General features: G+C 38.4%; 1 protein-coding gene across 4 annotated transcripts in view; it reads right to left on the bottom strand.

Moving 5' to 3' along the window:
• The window catches only part of VPS13D (vacuolar protein sorting 13 homolog D), a 102,672-nt gene that overhangs the window by 36,137 nt on the left and 48,552 nt on the right, over positions 1–17,983 (bottom strand). For all 4 annotated transcript variants that reach the window (XM_050982564.1, XM_050982567.1, XM_050982565.1 and 1 more), the window contains 18 exons: positions 17,696–17,887; positions 15,982–16,108; positions 15,367–15,509; positions 14,402–14,532; positions 13,346–13,521; positions 13,107–13,230; positions 12,279–12,514; positions 11,408–11,516; positions 10,641–10,801; positions 9,791–9,899; positions 8,853–9,032; positions 8,440–8,556; positions 7,961–8,110; positions 7,665–7,814; positions 6,750–6,846; positions 5,012–5,160; positions 2,405–2,539; positions 1,892–2,059 (listed from right to left, as the gene is read on the bottom strand). In XM_050982564.1, the coding sequence (XP_050838521.1) occupies positions 1,892–2,059; positions 2,405–2,539; positions 5,012–5,160; positions 6,750–6,846; positions 7,665–7,814; positions 7,961–8,110; positions 8,440–8,556; positions 8,853–9,032; positions 9,791–9,899; positions 10,641–10,801; positions 11,408–11,516; positions 12,279–12,514; positions 13,107–13,230; positions 13,346–13,521; positions 14,402–14,532; positions 15,367–15,509; positions 15,982–16,108; positions 17,696–17,887 (2,654 nt within the window). The remainder of the gene's footprint in view (positions 1–1,891; positions 2,060–2,404; positions 2,540–5,011; positions 5,161–6,749; positions 6,847–7,664; positions 7,815–7,960; positions 8,111–8,439; positions 8,557–8,852; positions 9,033–9,790; positions 9,900–10,640; positions 10,802–11,407; positions 11,517–12,278; positions 12,515–13,106; positions 13,231–13,345; positions 13,522–14,401; positions 14,533–15,366; positions 15,510–15,981; positions 16,109–17,695; positions 17,888–17,983) is intronic.

The following is a 17,983-nucleotide window of genomic DNA, read 5'->3' as shown; positions in this document are numbered from 1 at the left end:
AGTGCCTGAAAGCAGTGCAACACATAAAGAAGAAATCAACCTGACTGAGCCTTTTTTACCATTGTCTTCTATGCAGCAGAATTAAGATTCAACCTTTGGAAAGAGGATTAATCAAGGAGCTCCACAATGTACTACTAAGCCTTCTTAAATTATGGATTTCTCTCCTTGTTCCAAAAGGACAAATACATAAACCATATAGAAGGCTTTGAAAAGGGAACTGTGTGAGACTTGCATCACAGAGACATTTCTGATATATCAAGGAGAAAGAAAAAATACCTGGGAAGACAAATAAATAGTACATGGGGTGATTTTCAAAGGTATAAATGGGAAGCAGGCACTCAGCTCCTGTTGAATTTTGAAAGGAGTTCAGCATCCAACTGCCCTTCTGCCTTTGAAAATCTTCCTTCACAAACCCCTTGGTTACAAATGACTCCAAAGTTCAAAGAATGACCTTGCCCTTGTGGGAAACAGAGGAAGGCTCGTGCCTTTTAAAGGAAGATTTATGAGACTGTTGCTGCAGATGTGACTGCAATGAGGAAACAGCACTTTATAGAAAGGAAACTCTAAAGAAACATACTCGATTGGGTGGAGTGGATGGGTCACCAGAGACTACAGCCATGAGGACAAAGCATGGACAGAAGGACTCCTTTGCAGACAGATCCAGCTGCCTTCCAGAAGCTCAGCAAATCTTTTACCAGACTGCTTGGATTTGCAGTGCTGAGAATTACAGCAGCACCTACTAGGAGATTAAAGCAGGAATACCAACATAGAATTTTGTTTGAGTTTCTTGAAATTGTGCCAAATAGGCTAAATCTGCAAACAAGACAATTATGACAGAGAATGTGCATGTCATCTTTCCTCATGGCTCAGCTCTCTGGGTCAGATCCAGCTGTGCACTTGGTGATGGACTAGGTTTGTTGGTGCCAGTCTTGACCTCTCTGTAATTATACAGACTCTGCATTTCACATCTTCTGAATTACCTTTTTTCACTAAGGAAGGGAAAAAGCAGATTTCTTTGTATACAAATAAGTGGGGAAGGTTTGACAATACACACAAAGTTACCTGTTAGGAAAATGATAAAAATAGAAAGTAAAGAATTTTTACCAAACCAAACTTACCAACATGTCCTCATGTCAAAAATTACTGCAGTTGTACCCATGAAGGGACTCATGCTGACACACCATGTGCATAACAAAACATTTCAAGAACATGTTTGCTAACTACCAAGTACAGCATCAACCATGATCCAAACTACTTCTTATTTCTGACTCCTGCCTCAGACCATCCCTCTCTTGGGCACTAAATACAGTTATTTTCACTGATATAATTGAATTCTTTCAGCTGTTATCAGGAAGGACAAAAGAATGTTCACCATGCAGAGACTTTGGAAATAAATACAGATAAATACAAACCAAAATTTTTTAGTTTGTTGCTATGTGGCACGAAACCCCACAAACCTCAAGTGTCAGCTTAATAATTGCTTTTCACTTCAGCTTAATCACTTCTCAAAAATAACAGCTAACAACTCCTGTAATACCAAATAACTCCTTAAATATTCCACCTTTCTCTAGTGCTCTCTCTCTGTGTAGATTATATACATAATTTACCACAGTTTGTTCATTTGCATGTAGGAGCAAATTATTTCTCACTTTGGTTAGCTGTTGATGTAACTTGCAAGTATTTGTACAGCAGTAAGGGGGCTTTGAGTGGTTCACTGACTCCTGTTTCTGGCATCCCTGGGATGTATTGAAAGCATTTAAGAAAAAAAAACCTACACTTCAAATGTCATTTTTACAAAACAAAGATCAAGCAATTTAAGCATGGTCAATAGTTCTATTTTTGACTATTTTTTGTTTATTGTTATAGCAAACTTTAATACCACAATTTTTACCTTTGCAGCAGAGTTTGATACTCCATGAGTGACATTTCTGATGAGACCACCCACATTGCCATACTTTATAAGTCCAGTAACACCTTCTGAAACATCATTCAGTAGACCCACAGGGTTGCCAAGGAAATCCACAGACCCTAGAATGCTTGCTGCCTGACTCAGCAGCTCCTGTAAAATCAAGAGGAAGAATGAAGTTTTTCTTATGCACCACATTTACACCAACAAGATTGAGGGGGGAAAAAAAAAACACCCCACCCACAAGAGAAGCTTATGCCAATCCAGGTAGGTTTATGAGAGAAATCAACACACAAATACCAGTAAAATTAACAACAGTTTCATTTTAAAATGCAGTGTATTCTTAGATTTCTTCTGGGTTACTACTTCTCCATAGACCAAAGAAGCACACAGCATTAACACTTGATAGTCAGGAACGAGTTCCCACATCCTCAGTGGAGAACTCCTCAACCAAGAGAAGTTCAACCTTTGCCACAACATAATCCCAACCACACTGACCTCCTGGAAGTGTTTCAGAATGTCATTAATGATGAACTCCTGAGTTTCATAAGGATGGACCCGAGTGAAAGGATCCAGATTGATCACAGCATCTTCAAATCGGATCAGAGGGAACCCCAGAGTGCTTTTCAGTGCCTGGGTAAATAAAAGAGATTGCCATTGTAATTCTTCTCTCTCCTTCTCATTCACAGCATCCTGTAAATGGGTAACAAACCAAAATTCTCTGAAGCTGGAGTTCTCTACCACTGCAGTGTGGACACTGATATAGAGAGAGTCACCCACAAACCTTTCAGTTCTAAGCATTGATACCTTCTGAGCCCTGCATTTCTTCAGTAACTCAAGAGTCACTAAGTTCCCAATGCAATCTGCTTCCCACACTTGATAGGAATATTTCAAAGCAAAGTGTGTCTAAGATTCTATACACAACTTTGCTGCTTTAATGTTCAATTAAACTCCAGCCCTAAATGAATTTTCTTGACCATACTGGCTATTTTCCACCCTGCTGAACTTCTGTGAAGGGATTAAGTGTCAGGATGAGCTGGAATAACATACATAATTTCCTGCAAGCCTGAGGCTCATTATGTGCTCTAAAGAAATTCTTTAAACTAGTATTTCCCATTATTTTCCAAGGAAGAAAACTAAGATTGTAATTAATTCATAGGCCATCTGTACTACAATTTATACATAACAAAACAGAGTTAAGGTGGACAAGCTATCCATCCAAATAGAGACACATGTAAATAAAATAATTTGGAAAAAAATTATAAGAAAATTAATTTTTCAAGACTGAAAGAGGACCCTTCTTCTTCAGGTCTTGATAATGGCATATGCACACTCACCAACATCAGACACTGAAGAAGGCAAGAAGCTTCAGGGTGATGTTTTATCTTTACACATTAATCACCAAAGCTGCCTGCTATAAGGAACACGAGTTTTTGTGCCATCTGCAGGCAATTAAGGCAAGTTACAGGTCTGAGTGAAGTTTGTGTGTAAGAAAAGAGCTATTTATTTTTTCAGTAAATGGATGACCAACCAGAGTAGTCCTCATTATTCACTTGGGTAGGAAGTAATTTCCTGTTTAACTATCAGATATTATATAAGACAACTTTGTTAATACTGGTACCTAATAAAAATAATCTGTCTACACCAAATTACCAGACAGCCATGTCCAAGCCAGAAACATTAGAGGTAGTTAGAAAAACTTCCACAAAGGCTCTACTGTGATTATTCACTCCCTCCTACCCTGAACTCTCCTGGGCTACAGAACTGAACTGAACTCTTTCTGTGAAAGTCAATATACAGAATATGCAGGGGCTGTTAGCATTATGGAGAAAAATGTACATGCCAAGTTTTCTCTTGGGAATGCTGCCAAGATGGATCCATATGCAATCCTATACCAAGGGTGGTAGGAAATCCAAACAGAACAGTGCACAGTGCTGGGTTCTTAAAGGCACTCACCACTAGTTCTGCTTCCTCAGCCTGCATTTCAACTAATGCAGTTACAAGGGCATTCATGTTGAAGCTGAAGTGCAACTGCATATTCAGGACAGGGCTCCTATTATTTAGCAGTAAGGAAGATCACAGCTAAGGAATGTTCTAGCTAGGAATATCACAGCCAAGGAGTACCCAGCTAGCTGTTGAACTGTCCTTGGCACAAGGATTCAGTAAAAAGAATACAAGAACACAGCTCTGGTGATTTTCTGATCATCTTGGTAAGACTCCATGACAGACATTCATTACACAACACTAAACTTCTTTAGAAGCTTACTCATCATGATGTCCTTAATATCAAGGACAAAAAAGCCCAGTTGGTGTCTCAGTTTTGGTTTTTTGAAAAAGCAGCAGCTCAGTTCCTCCACAATGGTGAGGGCTTTTTATGGTTTGGTTGGTTGGTTTTGTTTCAACTCTCCCACCTTGGAGGGAAGTAGTTGGATTAGCTCAGAGAGAACGGAAGTATTTCTGACTGAAATGTTAAATTAAGCATTTTTGAAGTGGCAACTGACTGCTGCCACTTGACTGTGTCCAGGAATGTCCTAACACATGATTTGGGAACACTGGATGGGATTATGTCCTGGCCATAACCTGGAATCCCAGGTTCACTTCCCAACTGTGCCAGATTTCTGACCATATGGAAAAGACCAGACTTCCCACTCATTTTAAATTCATACTCAATCTCAGTTCACTTTAATTTTCAACTATATTGCACAGTCCTCATGCAAATTCTTCAATTCCAATGCAACAACATTTTTTGCAGGAAAACACTCAGAGTTGTCCTGTATGTGTCCTGTACTTGTACAAGAGTTGAATAACTTATTTTAAGACAGTAATTCCCTTTAAGCTCTTTACACTTCCATTGTTGTAACTAAGGTCCTTTGTAAAGCAGTGAGTCATTAGGTCCAGTTGGCTGTGTTTCAATTACAAAAATGAAGGACTTTTACAGAAGAGACTGGAAATTATGCAAATTAAATGTCAGAAGTTGCTGGAACTTCTATTATTTTTAACTTGGATAATGCAAGAGTAAATGGAAACTGAGAGTGTTAAGTTAAAGCATCTGTTCCCTTTTCCTCCTCTTTACTGGGAGCCCACTCTGGGAATGCAGTGGTGTACCTTGAGATCCAAAGGGAGCTTGTTGGATGTGAAGACACTCAGCTTGATTTGAGGCACGCTGATTTTCAGATTTTCAAAGTAGTATCGCTTTTGTGCTCCGCCTTGTTCAACAACCTTCTCATGGAGGTTTTCATCATAATTCTCAACCTCTGCATCCAGACAAAACACAGGAATCAGAACCAATTAAAGATAAATAAATAAGGGGTTAGGAATGCACATTCTGTTAAGAGTTAACAATCCTCTGCACAAATAAAAAGTATGTGTGACTGCTGGTGGAGCCAGCAAAATTACTCATGCCTTGTGACACGAAGTTGACCTCTGAGGCTCAAGAATTTTTGTCAGATCTCGCTGCATCTCTAAAACCTGTTATTTGAGCTTTTAATCTCACTTCTAATTTCTCTTTATCAGCACCCAAGGAGAAACAAGGAGATAACACATGATTATGCAATGTTCCTACTGTGCAGTCATGCTCTTAGAGTTTTCCTCTCTCTACCCTCTCTGTAATTCCTTATACACTTAACCAGGAATATAATGCACAAAGCAAGCTTTCAAATATTCACTACCCAGTGGCCAACATGCCTACATGGAAGACATCCAATAAATCAATTTACATGGAAAGTGACTCAAATTTGGTTGACATTAATAGGCTCATGTTATTTGTAAGAGCACCTGGGTGGTGTGAGGAAGCAGGGCAAAGATGAAAGATGACCAAGTCTTATGAACTCTGACTTATGAACAATAAAACACGCTAACTACAAATCAGAAAATGGTTTTTGTCTGAATCTAGGATGACATCAGCAGATAAACTACAAATAATGTACAGTAAGTAAGAAAAAAAAAAAAAAAAAGAGCAAAAGGAACAGAGTAAACCAGAACAAAGGGGAGTTTAGTTAAAAAGCTAAGAGCAAAATTCAAAATTTGTACTTCTTCCTCATCACTAGAGACTTAAATTTGAAAACCCTCTGTGAAATGCAACACTGTTATTTTTCCAGAGACAATTCAGAGGATCCTGTGGATTAGCAAGACAGAACTCTGGAGCATCATTTGTAGGCTTGGCCCCATCTGGAACAATGCCAAAAACAGTTCTTTTCCTGTGACAGTTGTTATGTAACAGTACACAGGCTACTGCATAATAGAAGTGACTTTTTCAATTGCCACTCCAAAACAAACATTTCAGAAAGTTTCCAAAGCACAGATAAACACTAAAATAGGAGGATTAGAATAGCACCTATGAGATCAGAAGATTGAAAAGGTCTGTCTTGCCTCAGTGAATGAAAGAAAACTTACATTACAATTAAAACCAGGGGTATGGATGCCACAACAAAGGTCAGACAAAATTTTCTTGCAGTGAAGCAAGAGGAACTTCCCAAGGAACAAATTAACACAGATCCCACTTCTAGACCTGGGTTAAATAAACAAACTAAACAAGTCACTAAGCAAAGTGGCTTGCTAAATTAATAACACAATTTCTTTTATCCCAGTTCAGATGAATCCAGATAGAGGAACTGAAAATGAATACTGAACCCTAGAGACAGGCTGTACTTGGGCCATCACCTGAGCTCTGCCACAGGCACAACACCAAGAGCTTCCAGGGGCCACTGAGGCATTTCCAGCTCTCTTCAAGAGTGGGAGCTTCCACACAGCCAAGAGTGTGCTGGTGTTTTCTACTTCCTTGATACACAAAGATCAGAATAGTTCTGTACATGGTGAAACTGGGCTGTGCAATTTTATACCACACCTGATTCCGACTGGCCGTAGCCAAAGAAACTCAACAGCTTCAGAAGAAGTTTCTCCTCAATTTGAACTGTGAACTTTCGGGCAGTGATCATCAGATGCTACAGAGATAAACAAGTCTCAGTTTACAGCATTAACACCAGACATATAAGCCATGTAAGCTATTAAAAAGGACTCTACTTCAATGGAATATTTTCATTTTCATGGATTTGTAGCAAGACTCCCACCTTCAAAATGTCTTTGTAGCTTTCTTCACTTCAAGTTATCTACAACTAGTGATGATTACTTCAATTTTCTTGAAGGCCTTGTGCTTAATTACCTAATCCTAACACTACAAAATCTCAGCTGCATTTCCAACACTAAAATCAGCTGCTTTTCAGAAGAGAGTCAAAATACATGTGTGAAGATTCCAAGTGAGAAAGTAAGTCTTGACAATCAACTCAGTTTTGCCATCACAGTACATTTATCCACAGCTGGTGGGTAAATTTACAACCAGTGTTCCCAAATGACTGCAGTGCACAGAACGAGGTTTATGAAGCAAGATAACAGCTTATCACAGAGAATTTATAACCTTGTATTCATCTCCTGAAGAGCAAAACACAGATATTCTGGTTCACTGTGCTACAGTTCTCAGGAGAGAATAACTGCCTTGAAAAGTAAGGTCACAGACATGGACAGACAGGGGTCTGGACTGATTTATCACATTTTTAAACATAATTACTACCCTGTTCATCACTGTACTATAGCTTTAAACACTGTGAACATGAGAAGGTGGACACTGTGTCCTTTAAGTTTCAGAATTGATTCAACAAAGTGTACTTCACAAACCACTGAATTCAGATTACAAGTAAAAATTAAGAGGAAAGGTCATTTAAGCAAAGTAATACCTATGTTACACAAACAGAACATTGTGGTTTACCTTGTATATATCAGTCAGGGCATTTTTACTGGGAAATTTCATGGCATTGACTTGCACAGCAGGAGCAGGGTCCAAGGGTCCATTCTCAATCCTCCTGGGTGTCAGAAAGAGCATAAAAGGCTGTGTGGTGCCAAGAAGTTGGTTATCCACCTACACAATGGACAGAAAATGGCATTGAAACTCCAGTGATATTGTGGAATGAAAATCTCAGTCATTGCTATAAACATTTTTCAAAGCTGTTATGGCTCAAAAAAACTGAAGACCCATAAATGAATTTATTTCAAAATGGCAAATACCTGTATATCTTGCACACTGAGCTCTAGCACCTGACCAGTTGAGAGCTGAGTGTAGTGGACATGAATGTTGGTGAGGCTTGCAAACACAAGCTCTTCAGGGACTTTGTTGACCAAAGACAATCCTATTCCACCTTCCAGTTTGACAAGCACCTGAGAAAAGAAGGGGGAAAACCCACCACTAACAAACCAGCACTGAAAAAACCTGTGATATCAAATACACATTTCTGCAAAGAAACTATTTTTTTAGGATCAACCCAGATGATCCTGGAGCTCTTTAACAATTAGCAGCTCTTTAACAATTAGTTTTAGGCTCAAGAAGGTTAAGACATATTAACCCAAGAACGAGAAGTTGTGGCAGGAAAATCTAAAGTTCATAACAGGAGGTCATCATTAGGAGAGGTTTCTGACCATCATCCCCCTCTGAGATCTAGAAAGGAAAATTAAAATAAAAAAGACAAGTATTAGTTGTTATATCTTACTTCTAATTCCTGCTCTGTATCTTGATTTTTGACCTTGCGCAGATCTTGTTCTGAAACTGGAAGTTGTTCTCCTTCACTGAATGAACGATCGCTTCTACGTTGGTTACAATCAGTTATCTGAAAACAAATCAATTACTGCAATGATCCCTTTCATACATATAAATATAATAATATACAAATTACTGCAATGATCCCTTTCATATATATAAATAACAGCTTAGCAAATTATCTTTTAAAAAATTAAGGACAAGGACACTTTTGTACTAACTACTTCTCATTTATGATATTCCCATCCCCTTCATGTCATTATAAAGGCAGCTTTTCATAAGGATTTAAAGATGTAATACAGTAAAGGAGTATTTCCAGCATAAGCAAAGAATGTAACTAGATTCTGGTTAATGAAGGACTGTCACCTGCAGAACTCTAGTTGGCCCATCTGGGATGACTCTCACAGCCAGTACTCCTGAGCCAGGCCTCATCTTTTGGTTGGTGAACTGCTGTTCAGGTGGAACTGGCCCTAAAAGTTCAAGTGAGTTATCAGGACCTAGAACAACTTCAGCTCCATCATGAAGACCCTGTATTCCTCCCTTTGCCTGGAGAAAGAAAAAAAAGTAAGGAAAGAAAATTAAGTAATTGATAGGCAATCACTTCAGATAACTATTTACATTTATTAATTTAAAAGAGTATTTTACTTTCCTCTCCTTATTCTTCAATAACTAAAAGAAGAGCAGTCCAGCAGCATTTTACTTGATATTACTGAAGTTTCTACTAACGCATGTTTAATTAGTTGGCAGATGAAAGGAGCAGCCAAGATCAATAATTAAGTAATTGATAATTAGGTAGGTAATAGATAATTAAGTGGAAATAAAGTATTCCCACTGCACGTTTAAAACTGAAGCTATCACATAATCAAGGGACATTGGAAAGTTCTTCCTAAAAAGTCTTCCAAAATGATAGGAAGCTTTTTAGAAGATGAACTCTGGGCCTGTACATGAGCATGTAAATCCTTCTGAGTCAATCCTTACTTCTTGCTGTCTAAAGAGAGCAACACAGAGCTTTTTTGGCTGCTTCAATAGTAACTTACTATACTGCAGTAAAATGATCAATGTAATATCATGGGACTAACTAAAATACTTTTCTAATTTCTAATTAGTAGTGCAAGATCTTTAATGATTTGAAATTAATAAGAACATTCAAATATAAACTTAAAACATAAGGTGCACAAGTTTGCTTCGCTCTGTATGCTGAACTTGTCTCAAAGCTTTTAGTTCACTTCAATACTAAGCCCAAATGACTCTGTCATCTACATCAGCAACAAACAAACCAGGTTTGACACATGATCAGTACTGACTTGGACAACGAGCCCATGGATGCCACAGGTCAGCTTGCCATCCTGAAAGCTCCAGGTCTGGGTGGTGCTGCGCCGCCGATCCGGCCGTCTCAGCATCAGGGGCTCGTACCTGCAGGGGAAGCCTCAGTGCTCAAAGGATGCTCCTCAGAACTTTTACTCTGCACTTCTGTTAATGCTGAACATTTATTTTGCCCCAGTTCATTTTCCTAATCTCTCTTCTGAAGTGCTCTGTCAAGAGTCACCTGCTGAAAAGGCATCAGCCATGCTTTTACAAGCATTTCCAAGTCACACAGGTCATCATGAAACTTTCTAATAAACCCAGACAAAATCCAGCTTTTCCATATTCCTTCAGAACAATCTTTCCATATTCAGAGAGTATCAAATTAAGAATGTTTTCAAAGCCATTGTTATAAGCTTCCATCAGTTTCCTGAGGAACTGCATTCAGTGCACGTATTGCAATGCATGAACTGCATTCAGTGCACGTATTGCAATGCATGAACTGCATTCAGTGCATGTATTTCAATGCATGAACTGTACTCAGTGCATGCATTTCAATGCATGAACTGCATTCAGTGCATGTATTTCAATGCATTAACTGTATTCAGTGCATGTATTTCAATGCATGAACTGTACTCAGTGCATGTATTTCAATGCATGAACTGTACTCAGTGCATGTATTTCAATGCATTAACTGTATTCAGTGCATGTATTTCAATGCATGAACTGTATTCAGTGCATGTATTTCAATGCATGAACTGCATTCAGTGCATGTATTTCAATGTATGAACTGTATTCAGTGCATGTATTTCAATGTATGAACTGTATTCAATGTATGTATGTATTCAATACCTGTTATTTGTGACAGCTGCTAGGCCTGCAATATCCAAAATCATACTGGAGTCCTCAGAGCGAGGGGAAGGCTTGTGGGGGTTATGAGGAACTGAAGAACCTTCATGGCAAAGCATTCCTGAGTCTGTCATCCTCCAGAGCTGGGATCGCTTTCCTGGCTCCTGTTACACAAAAATTCAACATTTAAATACAGTACAGAGCAAATATTTTTGTTCTGTTTTGCTATCTGAAGTTTTGATTTGTAATTCCTGGAATGACTTGTATATATTTAACTTCAGAGCCCTGAATTAGAATTAGGAACTAGTTTGGATAAAGCCTTCTGATTGAAGTCTGATATTCAGTGAATACACAGCAGCTAGATGAACAGCTGCATTTAAAAGCTGTTTGTTAATATCAGCAATATTTAAACACAGTTTCTACTTCTTAAGAGCTCCAGAAATAGATGACTTGGCTTAAAATGCTCCTGAAAAGGAAGCATGTCCTACCTTGTAACTTCATGAGAATATCCAACACACAACTACCATATTGTCTAGGAGGCATTTACAACATTCCTTGCCACTTCAGTCCAGTTCCTTTTTCTGTCACCTTTACCCCAATAAAAGTCTTTATACAGAAGCACCACCACAATTCAAAATAACCTATCAGTTTGGCGTCTCTCTCTACCCTTTAAAAGTTAGAACTTTTTTTTTTTAAACATTGTCCTACTCTCAGCATTTGATTTTACTTCAGCACATAGCAACAGTATTATTAAAAATGTGTCCTGGTACCTTCTTTTTCAGCAAAACTCGTTGAGTCTTTGGAGAAACATCGAGGACAAGCTCTGCATTTGCAGCATCCTTATTTGAAGTAACTGGTCTTACACTTGGCTCCTGTAACCTGGGACAAGAAAACAGCACCATGTTTGTTCATAGCAGCAGCTTCTTCTGTAGCACAAATTAGATCTGCATCAAAATTCAGCTGGAAGTTTACACTTCCAATACAGCCAATCAGACTAACATTTATATTGGGAGTTTTTCCCCTCCTGTTAGGAATTACCTTGAGTACATTCTTAAAAAAGGCTTTGATTTCTCACTGGAACTAGGAACTTCACAGGCAAAACAGATGAATTAAAAGACACCTTCCTACCTCAATTTGAGGAAAGTAACAAAGGCCTGTATCAATCTCCCAGAGCTGTTTTCAGCAGCATATAAACTGGTGCAAGCTGAAACTTCACAGGCATGTTGCCGATAGGTGTGACTTGTGGTAAAGTGTCCTTTATACTCCAAATAACATTAAGTCCTCAGAGGGGGACCCCAAACATCCCGGCTCTTCCAGGACCACACAGTGGGGTCACAGCAGATGCCAGATGCTAAATCCTTCTCACTGGGTGACAGAATAAACTGTCAAGCTGCACCTCTAAAGCAAAAGTACTATGTCCAAATGAGGTAAAATACACCAATTACTAACAGCCAGACAGCTTCTGAATTTGGCATTTCTTCTGCTAGCTACAAGGTAGACAGAAGATTAACTCCATGGGAAAAACTTGTGAATGGTAACCATAAAGAAAATAATAATGAATAAAATGAATAAAATTATATTAATTGATTAAAGCTTAATATGAATGTTAAAAGTATTTCCATCAAAGATATCAATAATTACCCTGAGAAAGTATATGTAGCAGCAATATAGATGAAGTTTTCATAGTAAAGCTGTTTGCTGTCTTGGAAGTCGTTCATGCAGCAGACAACTTCAGAGGAGCCTGCTCCTTTCACTGTCAGGGTGATGAAGGGAGGCAGGATGGGCTCATCCCATGCATAATCCAGAGAGGTCATGGGCTTCACATCAGTGGACAGCCTGGGCTCCACCACCCCGTGCTGCTTAAACACAACTGGGACCTGGAACAGTCAGCAAAGAGGAGCTTTTTCATACAGGAATTGTTCATCACACAGACTTTTTGCTGTCATTTGGTCATTTAGCAGGAGTTGATGACTGAAATATGTTCAGATCACTTCTTCCCTTCCCCCCCAATCTCCCCAAACATTTCAATATGCATATCCTTCCATTCAGGTCTCAAGTAAAGAGAGTCCTAAAGGGATGATAAACATCACCTTTGCTTTTATCTGTCATCTGTGGGAAATGTCTGCAAAATGTCTGCAGGCCCATGGAGCATCTCAAACCTTGCTAATCTAAATTACAAGATTAGAACAGATTAAATACCACCCCTCTCATTGGTAATACTTTTCATTCTTGTAAGACTTTTAAAGCCCCCATGAAAGCCACAATGTTAGCAGCAATATCTGAAAAAGATGACGTAGCTGTGTACTACCAATTTTTACTAGAACTTCAGAAAACTGCAATTGCTACAGACAAATACACATACTTTCATTTCATTTCATTACACAAGTTAGCCATCTCCCACTTCTAACAAATAGAGAAGAATGACTTTTTTTACTTAAAAAGGAAAAAAGTGGGGTTTGGTTCTTTTACCTTGGAGAAGTTGTCGATGCGGAAAGGTGGCGGTAACTGGTCGGTGTCGCTGAACGCAACGCGATACGTGGCTCCTTGAAGGGTGATTTCTACTCTTAAAAAGTAACATTTCCCCAGGGTGTCCCTGAAGAAGATCATAGTACAAGACATGTAAACTTCTGAGCTGCATTATCTGCAGTGTTAAACAGCTGCTTCTATCAAAACACAGCAGCTGCAGAGGATTTGTAGGTCACAGCTACCTCATATTGATGTGGAACGAACTGTTCTTGTTGACCTCAAAGCCCCCAGACCAAATGCAGTTTGGGACTTCCATCAGCCTCACACATAAGAGCTGATCATAATCATTCCGTGGCCAGTGGAACACAACACTGGAACCAGGGAGGGTGGAGATGTAGCCATCAGGATTGGATGCTCCCTAGGACCAGAAATTGGGAAATTATTGGTAAATAATCCCAGCACTGAAAAATCCACTATTAACCTTTACACCTCTAAAATACAAACACAGCCATTCTTTTGTCAGGTGGATGCTGCTTTGGAATAATGAGAAAGAGCCTCTTAACCAGCCAATACTTCCAAGAACAATGTCTGCTGTTCTTGGTGACTAAGTACAGTCATAGGGTGACTTTAGGATGCTCATATCCCCATTTGTCTGCTTAGCCCAGGAATAAGTTTTGAACCTTTAAAGACTAGTTCTGAGAGCAAAGAGGGAGAGAAGAAGCGTGCAGTTTGTTTTCAGAAGCTGCACTCACTCCTCCACATTCCTGCTCCTGCATTGTGCTGTCTGCAGATGGACAGACAGCAGGACCGAGCTCTCCTTTGCTTTTAGTTAGTTTTAGCTAGCTGAGGCAGAGAAGCTCCCTGAGCTGTGGTTTTTTTCTCTGGAGCTGTTTAAACCTGCTCTGGACTGCACACCCAGAAGAGCACTGGCAGCTCTCACCTACAGCCCACCAGGCTGGGCCTGGGCTGAGGCATTTTTTCCAGTGCCAAAGGGACTGATAAGAGACTGAGTGATCCAGCTGCAGCCCACCAGGGGGACTTCCTGAGTTTGTCATCTCTTTTGGAGCAGCAAGAGGTTTTATTGTTTAGTATTGTTCATTTTCTGTGCTGGTGAATGCTTTGCCTATTAAATACACAGTTTTTTCCACTTTTCTCCAAGGAAATATTTTCCTGAACCAGTTGAGGGAGGAGCCACCTGAATCTGCTTTCTAGAGGAACCCCTTCAGAGGCTCTCACCCAGATTTGCCCTAAACCAGGACAGTACTGTACTAAAGAGTCACAACCAGGAAGCTCCTTACCTGACCTCTGGCAAACTCCCTCTGAACAAAGGCCAGTTTGTAGCTGGATTTATTGTCTAACAGGTACCGGGGAGCAAAGGTGACCATGCAGGTGTCAATGTAACGGCCTCTGCCTTTTTTAACATCAATACCTAGTCATAAAAACAAGGTGGAAATATAGCTATTATTTACAAAAGAAAAAGAGAGCTCCCACAGCATATTTCAGAGAACATGAATTCTTTCTTGTGTTCCTGAGATGAAGTCTTTGTGCCATACAACTGCCTTGCACTGCAACATTATTTTATTTTAAACAGTTAATGTAACCTTATGCCATCTGTTACCTTACATTTCTAAAGAACAACTTCGATACTGAAGACAACTGAAGAAAAAAAAAACCCCAAACCAATTCCCAAGTACAAGTTTATCAATGTAATTATTTCACTTTTAAGCATATGAAAAATTCCTTGACAATCACTGTGGAGTAACTTCCAGACTCTCATTTAATTCAAAACTAAAACCTGCTTGTACTTTATGTACACCAGGAGCACAAGGAATCCAGAAGCTGCACTCCTGCACATCAGCCTCTGCAGGCACCACCAAGCAAACCCAGAGAAGCAGCACATGGCTGAACAGCTACAGCACACAGACACTCAAAATAATCAGAGTAATGTATGGGATTTAGAATTAACACACAGAGGGAATAAAAACACAGAAGCAGACTGAACAGTTTGACAATGTAGTTATTACCACTCAATGAAATGTAAAGTTAAAAATAACTGAAAGCTAATTTGTAACCTAATAAAGTTAAAACAAAGATATAAAAACACTTACAACATTTTTTTTTTCTTTAATTGTTTTCCCTGGGCCCTCAAAAGCCTTTTAGAAGACACCTTTCCCCGCTGCAATTGTTCTGTTTCTTGTGTCACTGACATTGTAATCTCACCAAGAGCTCCACAGGGTTTTCCAGTGTTCCCATCACCACCTACCAATGTTATAGATGAGGCCTGGCCTGTTTCCATGCTGGATCACCTTGAGGGCTCTGACACCACTACCACCATCCAGGGAGAAGCCCTGGCACCAGCCAGGCATGCCATCAGGATGGATTCCTTTTCCAACACGCATTGTACAACTGAGGGTAAGAAGAAAACACAAAGCTTTAGTCATTTAAATGAAGGATCAGGTAACAACACCATGCTAGTGATCAATCACATGCCCAGATGGAAAAAGAACATCTCTGTCTGGATGTAGAAGCATTTGAAGCCATGATAAATCTCTTACTGAGTGACTCATTCTGCATTTCTGCTATAAAATCTTTCAACACATTGGTAAGGAGTCAATGGCAATGTCTTGTAAAAAGCTTGGCAATTTCCAGACTGATTAATCATGATATCATTTGTGTGTCTTTTATCTTTGAAATAAAAAAAATTTAAAATTTGAAATAAACTGAGACACAACAGAATTGCCAACCAAGGAGCTTTCAGTAGGAAATGTCTAAAAATCCAGTATGCTCAACACAGTATTAAAAATGTAATCATTTCACTTAAGGTCATCTTAATACTTTCATCTTTGCAAATTTCCTCCTGACTGCCCTTCTTACTTACAAGTTTGGCTGCTCTTTATCAGCATAACAGAACAGCAGTGGGCTGAGGCTTCTAGCAAGCTCATGCTCCTCAAACTGACCAGCTGCATCTGTTTTTGCATTGTCTTGTCTGAAGATAAGTGGCAATCCTTTAAGTGAACACAGAAGAAAAGAGTGTTAAACTACACATCACCTTTTGTACAGATTAAAATGAGAACTGTAAAAATTTCAAATTATGAACCCAAGATATTTTTGTTGTAGTATTTTAGCCATTGCTGTGCATGAATTCTCCTTCAAGTTCTTCTTAATCTTCTTAAAACAGCTGTTCACAGCTGCAGGTCATGGGACTGGTCTGTGCTGCCCTGAAAGTGCCAGCGAGTTCACACAGACTCACTGCAATTCAGACCTTGGCCTTCTCAAGGCATTTCAGCCTTTGAAAACCACAGATTTTAACAGTGATCTAATCTATACTTTAGATTTATTGAGAGGCACAACAGCTCATGATTGAAAATTTGTAATACAGCAACTCAATGTCTGAGTTATCTTCTGTACCACACATCAAGCAGTAGCTGCTGGCACTATTAAAAATATAAAGTCTTACAATCTTTATTCCTCTCAAGTAGCATTTAAAAACTTTATCTGGCTAGAAAGCAAATCAAAATACTACAGCAAATCCTTATTTCCTACTTGGTGATTACAACAGAACTTGCCTGTTTTGTTGATTAACCAATATGGAGCTGAAATTAGTATCTGAAGCCATGATAAATCCCGAACTGATAAATGATATAATGATAATATAATTATAAATAATGATAGTGATTAAAAATAAATAATAAATATAAAAATAAACAATACATTATATTATATATAAATAAATAATTATAATATAATTATAAATACTTATATGATAAATATTTAGATTAAAAATATAAATTCTTACAACCTTAATTCCTCTTAAGTAGCATTTAAAAGCTTTATGTGGCTAGAAAGCAAATCAAAATTCTACAGGAAATATAGAATATAATATATATTCTATATATATAATAGAAATATAGAATATATATGTATATTAGAAATATAGAACACATATATATATGTATAATAGAAATATAGAACACACATATATATGTATAATAGAAATATAGAACACACATATATATGTATAATAGAAATATAGAATATTTTATATATATATGTATATGTATATATATGTGTATATATATGTATGTGTGTGTATATATATATGTATGTATATGTGTGTGTATATATATATATGTATGTATATGTGTGTGTATATATCTATGTATGTCTGTATGTATATGTGTGTATATATATATATATACATGTATGTATGTATATGTGTGTGTGTATATATATATATACACATATAAAATCTCCTTATTTCCCATATGATGATTACAAGAGAACTTGCCTGCTTTGTTAATTAAACAATATGGAGCTGAAATTAGTATTCGAAGCCATGATAAATCTCTTACTGATAAATGATATAATGATAATATAATGATAAATAATGATGGTGATATAAATAATATATATAAATAATAAAAATATAATATATCATATAGAAGTCAATCATGACAGTATAACGATAAACACTTGGATGACAAATCTCTCTTTCAATTTATATTAAAAGCATAAATTCTCACAACCTTTATTCCTCCTAAGGAGCATGTCAGAATCCTCATTTGGCAGGCGAAGGTTCCAAGAGAACTTGCCTGTTTTGTTGATGAGCCAGTAGGGAGCAGAGATGAGGATTTTGAGGGCGCCCTCGGCGCGGCACACGATGCGGATGGTCAGGCTGAGCAGGCGCTTGTTGACATCGTAGAGCCGCATCCGCACCTTGTAGTTCTGTGTCCCCGGAGGAATCAGCAGCTCCTTGCAGATGGGAAAGTTTTCTAGCAACACCCCTGAGCAACAAAAAGCAGAGCAAAATAAAACATCACCCACACAGACAGGAGTTGTTGATAAGCACTTAAGTTGGTGTTTCACATAACTTGATCTCC

Source organism: Serinus canaria, chromosome 21 (assembly GCF_022539315.1).
Source record: "Serinus canaria isolate serCan28SL12 chromosome 21, serCan2020, whole genome shotgun sequence".
Lineage (NCBI taxonomy): Eukaryota > Metazoa > Chordata > Aves > Passeriformes > Fringillidae > Serinus > Serinus canaria.
Note: the sequence above shows the minus strand (reverse complement) of the source record. Positions and strands in the feature narration are given on the sequence as shown.